The sequence below is a fragment of the Furipterus horrens genome, unplaced genomic scaffold (genome assembly GCF_987537825.1).
Source record: "Furipterus horrens unplaced genomic scaffold, mFurHor1.1.pri manual_scaffold_5, whole genome shotgun sequence".
In the NCBI taxonomy this organism is placed as follows: Eukaryota; Metazoa; Chordata; class Mammalia; order Chiroptera; family Furipteridae; genus Furipterus; species Furipterus horrens.
In genome coordinates this window covers 121,786,975-121,794,531 of record NW_028327175.1, presented here as the reverse complement: position 1 = coordinate 121,794,531, position 7,557 = coordinate 121,786,975, and the positions used below count along the sequence as shown (strand labels likewise).

The 7,557-nt window shown below is 51.1% G+C and overlaps 1 protein-coding gene across 3 annotated transcripts; it reads right to left on the bottom strand.

The window, feature by feature from the left end:
* Positions 1-1,778: 1,778 nt before the first annotated feature.
* CUNH16orf54 (chromosome unknown C16orf54 homolog) lies at positions 1,779-4,512 on the bottom strand. Of its 3 annotated transcripts, none has more exons than XM_090279199.1 (2): positions 4,206-4,512; positions 1,779-3,825 (listed from the first exon to the last, which is right to left on the bottom strand). In XM_090279199.1, the coding sequence occupies exon 2, from the start codon at positions 3,823-3,825 to the stop codon at positions 3,151-3,153; it is 675 nt and encodes a 224-aa protein (XP_090135325.1). In that variant the 5' UTR covers positions 4,206-4,512; the 3' UTR covers positions 1,779-3,150. The 3 variants fall into 3 exon arrangements, with proteins under 3 accessions (XP_090135325.1, XP_090135326.1, XP_090135324.1); XM_090279200.1 differs by having other exon boundaries at positions 4,210-4,512; XM_090279198.1 differs by having other exon boundaries at positions 4,101-4,247.
* Between the last annotated feature and the right edge of the window lie 3,045 nt (positions 4,513-7,557).

Genomic DNA, 7,557 nt, shown 5'->3' with positions numbered 1-7,557 from the left:
GTGGTTGGAGACCTGGGCAATAAAGGGGCTGGAGTTTTGTGTTCACCTACAGAGTGGAGAGGAGGTCTTGCCTGGGACATTGAACAGAGACCCTAATATAAAGGTGACACCCTCAGCGGAAGAGCAGACTAGAAAAAAAAAAAGTCTTCCTATCAGCCTAGGGAGCAAAAAGAACCTTGGTTGTCTCACCCTGAGACCTGGGGGCAACAGAAAGTCTCCCCTGAGAGTTCATAACCAAAGGTGTGCCCTCACTTGGATTTGGGGCTCAAGTTTACACTATGGTCTCAGAAGCCCAAATAAAATTCACAAATAATGTGGTCCAGCATCGGTAATACCCATGAGGTGTCCTAGGCAAGAGCAGACACAGAATCTCTATAGATATCCCCTCGAACTGGCCACATGCATGCCTACTAACAAGGCCCTGCTGAAGCCGAGTCCACAGCCCGGAATTAGAAAGCCCAAGAGGGAACCATCTGTCATAAATGAGAGTGAGCACCTAGAACTCCAGACAACAGAATGATTGAGTAAAGGACCATATAGTAAGTAGGTTTCAAAAGCCTAAATGCATAAAGGAAGGACTCAACATGAGTAAGCAATAAGATGGTGTTAAAAAGGAGAGGGAGATGTCTAGAATAAAGAGAAATGGTAAAATAAGTGTATCTCTTAGCCCACCCACTTATTCACTCCACTTTCTTTGGGCTCCTGTTCTGTTCTAGGCCACGTTCTGGGTCTGGGAATATAAAGATGACTGGGGACAGCAAGTTGGCCTCTGCCTCAGGAAGATCACTTTCATCCACACATGCGTGTGTGCATCTTTCATTTTATACCATCCTAAGATGTCGCAGCTAGAAAAGTCCCAATAGAGCATCTTGTTCAACTCTCAGCTCTCTTGTTGTACAGAGAAAAAATGTGGGGCCTGGTAATATATAAATAACTTTCTGAAGTCCCCAATTGAGTGAATGACAGAACTAGCTTGAGAGCCAGGGCTTTGTCTCTGGCGTCCCTTCCACACTTTCCTGCTCCTGCTGAGTAGTTGGCATGCAGGTGTCTAAGCTCTGAACACTGCATCTCTGTTCTGTTTCCCTGTGGACTGATCACTCATTGTGGGCACACTCCTCATAACCCCAGTCCTTTCAGCTGATCGTGATGAAGTGACATACTTACCCAGCTCATGAGTGACAGAGATGGAAGAGGAGCCCTGTCTTGTATTGTTATGTGTCCCTTCTTACCTCCCCCTCCCCCACCCCTGCCACTAGAGAGACAGGAGTTTCTCGAGGGCAGGTCTGATTCTTCCACCTCTAGGGCCTGGCTCAGGGAAGGTGCAAGGACCCCTGACATGTGCTGGGTAAGCGCACCTGTGGAGAGGGCCCTTGGGCTATAGGCTTCTCATTCCCCCCGCTGCTCCTTCATCTTCTGGCATCCAAGGGGTGAGCAGAAAGAGCCGAATGTTGGCCTCTGCCCAGCAGCACTTTCCTGGTGTGGGAGGTCCCTGGCTGGCATTAAGTAGCACAGGGTCGCTGCACCCTGTGGAGGGCTAAGTATTTCCCTGGGGGTAGTCTCAGGGTGTTGATAGAACAGCTAACACTTGGTGACTCACTCTGTCATTTTTCAAGAAAGATCTGATCTTTGGGTCAGTATCTACAGCAGGAAACAATGTCTACTTAGAACTGAATATCTTTGTTTACAATGTACTTATTTTCATGTTTTACCTTCTATTTATGGCAAGTGATACTGGTTTTCCGTTTACAGAGGTGATACAAAAAGATTCCTTTAAAAATAAATTTATTAAGCAAATAGAAAACCAATTTAAAGTAAATAATAGTACAGGTGGTAAACTGATATGGCAAAAATCCTAACATTCATGACTGCAGTTTGCAGTCAGACGTCTGGGAAATGGAAACTCTTTTGCCTCTCCCCACCCTCCTCCTCTATTTCTGCTCCCAAAGAGAAGGTCAGCTGATACAGATGGCTATAGGGCCAAGGACATTTGGGGACTCCACTTTTCCAGGGTGGTGGGTTATAAGTAAGCCTGCCTGGGGGGAAATCTGTCTCTCTGGAACGCTCCAGCAAGCTAAGAGGGAAGACAGCCAGGGCTGCGTTCTGGGAGCTGCCCTGCCCTGGGATGGTGCTCCTTTCCCCACTGGATCAACCTCTGACCTCCTTGGCCCAGGCCTCCCTCACTATCAGGGTTCCCTGACCCCCAGGCAACTGACCGGTACCAACTGGGACGCGGCCTGCTAGGGCCTCGGCCACACAGCAGGAGGTGAGTGGCGGTGAGCAAGTGAAGCTTCATTGGGCTCTACATCACTCTCATTACCACCTGAGCTCTATTCCTCCTTCACCTCCCAATCCCCATCCCCATCCATGGAAAACTTGTCTCCCACGAAACCAGTCCCCGATGCCAAAAAGGTTGGGGAGTGCTGCTCACCATGCAGGGCTAAGATTCAGAGGCTGGAATGTGTCAGCTGTCAGAGGATGGCAGCAGCGTCCACAGATTTTCTTTCACTCTAGGTCCCAGCTGAAGGTAAGAAAGCGCCTCTCCAGCTTGTCTCCCCACATTCGCTGCAGTGAGCTTGGGGTCAAAGTCGCAGTTCATATATAATAAAATGCTCCTTTGCCTGGTCTTGACCTCTCTTTATGTGTTTTCCTGGAGGAATGGTTTGTGGCTCTGGCAGCTGGATTCCTGACATCTCCTGCTAGCACAGCTGACACACATCACTGCACATTCAGTCTGTTCTTCAGCATCCCCAAGATCCCGTCCCTCTGATACTGGCATCTTAGATGCACAACGAAGGAAGGTGGAAGCCACCGTAGTGATGCTATTTCATGCCTGTCTTGTACCTTGAATTCTTAATCAGAAATGTGACCTTGGCAACTTCTGGCTCAGAGTCCTCAGCACTGCAGCCCCTCCCCTTCCCCCCAGGTAGCTAAGCAGAGGCTCCTCCTAGCTTCCCCTGCTGCACAGGCTCTGTCCACACCCAACCCTGGTCCTACTGAATTTAAATCCAGATATAAAAGGCGTGAGGCATTCTTCCCTGGCCCCAACTGTCCGCTGGGTTCCCAGGCTGGAGTCTCAGGGTCTTAAGGTCCCTCTGAGGTTGGGCCTTCTTCAGAGGTCTCTGGGAGGCCAGTCCTCCAGGCTCCGGGGATTCAGAAGCCCACACTGGTCCGGCCTTCACGCCTCCAGAAAGCTGAGATCTGCTCCAGGGTGACCCGAGGCTGGAGGCCCCACTCAGGATCAGGGCTATCTGGCCGCTGCCTTTGGGCCTGGGAGCTCCCCAAATTTGCGTTGGCCTCTGGCCTTTGTTCAGGCTCAGCCCAGCTCACCGGGCCTGGAGCATGGGGCCTCCTCTCCCAGGCTTGGGGTCCCCAGAAGGTGCTTTGGGCTGGGGCCTTGGGTGGGATCTGGGGGATTAAGAAGCTGGGAGAGGAGTGTGGAGTTGAAGGGGCAGATGGGGCTGTTGCTCGGGCCTCCAAATTGCCACCAAGGGTAGGAGAATCTGGGGCTTGGTCCATCAACAGGGGCACCCCGGAGCCATACCAGTCCTCAGAGCGTTCTCGGGGGGTGCCTGTTGGCTCAACCCACAGCTCACCTCCAGGGCGCCAGACCAGGGTGGGCACGTGGGTGCGGGAGTCCAGTTGCAGAGAACGGCGGAACAGGCGCTCGGCCAGCACAGCTGTGCTGAGGAGGAAGAGGGCGGCCAGGGAGGCCAGCGCCAGCATGATGGGGATGCAGGGCCCACAGGGCAGTGGGGGCCACAAGGCTGGCTCCAACGCAGGGGGCCCCTCCATGTGGCCAGAGGGTTGCTCTGGAGTCCAAGGCATCTGGAGAGACAGAGGTCAGAGAGGAAGCACAAACTAGAGATGGGGCAGAGGCAGCAAGTGCCCAGGCAAGATTGAGGAGAGAAACAGGTCAGGGGGCTGGGAATCTGGCCTGGGAAATAGACCCACACAGGGACAGGAGCAGAGAACTCAGAACAGGCTGGAGGAGTCTGATGGCGCAAGGAAGCTGGAGCACCACAGGCCCTGCAGTCTGGCCCTCCTGCTCAGAAAGCCCAGCCCCTCCCAGAAGCCCCATTTCCTTCCCAGACCCAAGGCACCTCAGACAAAGGATCCCAAGGGCGTCCTTCCTCCCATCTCCTCAGTCCCTCAGGTCCTGCTGGGCCTAGAGAGGAAGGGGTGGGTGCTGTTTCTGGGATTCCCACCTACAGCAGCCTGGCCTCAGTCTTCTGTCTTTGGGCCCCTCTCTCCCTTCAGAGCAGCTCTTCCCTGTGCTTATGGGAGGGCGCGGGGCAGTGCTTCAGATGAGGGCGGAAGGGAGGGCACCCCCTGTTGCTGGGCAACTGTGCCCCAACTCCCCTGCCTTGAGGATGTCTCCAAAGCAACCTGGGGGATGTGGTTACTGTGGTGAGCAGGCGGGTTCCTGGCAAGAGAGGTGGGGCCGGAATGGGCAGTGGCTCTGATGAACTTAGTGTCACTGCACAGTCAGGCTCCAGAATGTTCACTCAGAGGCCAAGCAAGAGGAGACAGAGACTGTGCCCCTTCCACGTCCATCCCCTGCCCCCCACCCCCACCCTGACCCCAAGGTGCCTCCCTCTACTTGCTCTCCAGCAGTCTCAGCTCCTTTCTCCTGTTGCTGGGGGTGGGAGGAACCTGGGTCGGGATGCAGTGGAGTGTCATCAGCTCCTGGACTGGAGTTCTTTCAGATTGTCTAGTTTGACTCATTCACTGACAGATGACAAGTGTGTCGGCAGCCGTCCGTCTCGAGAGACAATGGTGTAGCTTCTTAAGAGTCTATCTGCACCGCCGAGAATGGCTGTGCAGTCCGACTCGGGAGTGACACGGTATCTGTCTCCTCCCGTATTGAATCGACATCTTGCGATGACGCTGGAGTGTCCTCTCCAGTGAAGCTGAAGCTACAGAGCCTGGGCAGGGTGATATGGAGGGTCTGCTGTTGCCCATGCAGCAGACCCCCCCTCTCTTGGCAGCTGAAGGGTCCAAGGGAAAGACGGAGTCAATACAGCTTGGCTTCAGGTGCACCGCAGGAGTTGCCGGTGTTGACTACAACGTCAAACCGCCTTAGGGACTCCGGCTCCGTATTTTCTGTCGGGGTTTACTCCCTTAGCCTTTCCCCTGAAGAGGTATGCCGCAAGGCAGCGGAGGTTTTTTGGAATCAGAGTTTTCCTTCTCTGATGTGCCCTGACTGGAAGATCGAACCAGCGACACTTAGCTCGCAGGCCGACGCTCAATCCACTGAGCTAAAGCAGCCAGATGACAAGTAAGCCCCAAATAAGGGAGGTGTCATGTCCCAAGTCACACAAGCCATGCGTAGGATGAATGGGGAAGCACAAATGTAAATTCCTGGTCTGGCAACCTCCCTGGACGTAACACAACTCTTACTAGGTATTAGTATTTTGCTTTGCAAACTGACAGCCATTTAATATGAAAAGCTACAACAATATGTTGAAATGTTAGTGTCTTACAAAAGGTGATCGCAAGGGCAGTCTGACTCAGATCGCTCTGTCCTGGTGGTTTTGAGGAAAGGAACGAAAGCAGCACAAAATGCAACAGTGGGGGAGGGAGTCGGTAGAAACGAAGAGCCCCGTGGCTCTGGGCCTTGTGACAAGTAGAAACGTGGTGAGACTAGAATTTGATGAGATTATAAACCTTAAAATGTGAACTTAGTACCACTGAACTGGACACTTAAAAACAGTTGAGACAGTGAATTTAATGTTATATGTATGTATGACAATAAAAAAGTCTCTAAAAAGTCCATATAAATAAACAAAACCTAAAAGTTGTTAAGGATGATCCCTTTCAATTAGTCTTTTTTATTTTTAAAATTGTGTTTATTTATTTTTAGAGACAGGGGAAGGGAGGGAGGTAGAGAGGGAGAGAAATATTGATGTACAAGAGAAACATCACTCAGTTGCCTCTCGCGTGCCCCTAACCGGGGACCTGACCCACAACCCAGGCATGTGCCCTGACTGGGAATCAAACTGATGACCTGTCAGTTCACAGGCCAACACTCAATCCACTGAGCCACACCAGCTAGAGCTCAATTAGTCTTTCTTTAAAAAAATAAATAAATAGACTTCCAGCCAAGATGGAGACCTAGATAGACACGCTGCATCTCCCCCCACAACTAAGAAGGAATACAACTACTTCAGGACTAGAAATAACCAGAAGTTCCAGAAAATCAAGCTGCATGGAAGTCCAACAAACAAAGATATAAAGAAGAAATACTCATCCAGACAGGTAAGAGGGACGGACCTGGGGCGGAGAGGATGTGGTGAGGTGGCGGCGGCAGCAGCAGCAGAAGTGGCAGCAGCAGGCTGGCGGAAAGCGTGGTCACACATCTTAAAAAGTCGCGAGGGACACCTGGGAAGCACTCCCAGCACCAGACCAGACCTTGCAGCTCACAGTCCCAGCACCGGGGAAAATAGAGCCTCATTGCTTCTGACTATGAAAACCAGTGGGGGTTGGGGCAGAGGAAGAAACTGCTGGTCTCTCAGCAGAGTTCACTTGTTTAAAGGGCTCCCACAGTCCTAGAACATCTGCAGACCCACCCACTCTGGGAATGATGGCCAGGGCAGCAGCTAGAGGGGCGCCGGTGCGGAAGTGGGAGAGGTGCCTGAAAAGGGGGGCGAGTACTGGTCAGGCGGCATTGTTCCCTCTCGGACCCTTCCCCCACATACAGCGCCACAACGTGGTGAAACAGGTCGCCCTGTACTGACGAATCCCTAAGGCTCTGCCCCTTACAATGTAACAGGAGCGACAGCTCTACCTAAGACACAGAGGAAAACAAACACAGGAGCCTGTCAAATGAGGAGACAGAGAAGTATAGCCCAAAAGGGGGAACGGATCAGGTTCCAGTGGGAGAACTAAGCAATGAGGAGATAGTCAACCTGACAGACGAGGAGATAGCCAACCTAACAGATGTAGAGTTTAAACACTGGTGATAAAGATGCTCAGAGGCTTGACAGATATGCTTAAATACCACAAACACATAAGGGAAGAAATAAGGCTATGCTAAATGAAAGAAGAAAAATCCACACAAAACCAATGTTGAAGGGAATAAAACCAGGGTTCAAATCAATGATTTGGAACATAAGGAAGAAAAAAAGTCAACCAGTACAGAATGAGGAAACAAGAATTGAAAAAAATGAAGAAAGACTTATGAAACTCTGGAACAACTTTAAATGTGCCAACATCTGAACCATAGGGGTTTCAGAAGAAGAGGAAGAGCAAGAAATTGAAAACTTATATGATAAAACAACGAAGGAAAACTCTCCAAATTTGGTGAAGGAAATAGACATACAAGTCCAGGAAGCAAAAAGAATCCCAAAGAAACTAGACGCAAGGAGGACCACACCAAGACACATCATAATTAAAATGCCAAAGGTTAAAGGTAAAGAGGGAATCTTAAAAGCAGCAAGAGAGAAACAGAAAGTTACCTACAAAGGGGTACCTATAAGACTCTCAGTTGATTTCTCAAAAGAAACTTTACAGGCAAGAAGGGACTGGCAGCCCTGGTTGCTGTGGCTCAGTGGATTG

Excerpts from the sequence above, each read along its gene's own strand:
- CUNH16orf54 (XM_090279199.1), bottom strand. The coding sequence starts at position 3,825 with ATGCCTTGGACTCCAGAGCAACCCTCTGGCCACATGGAGGGGCCCCCT.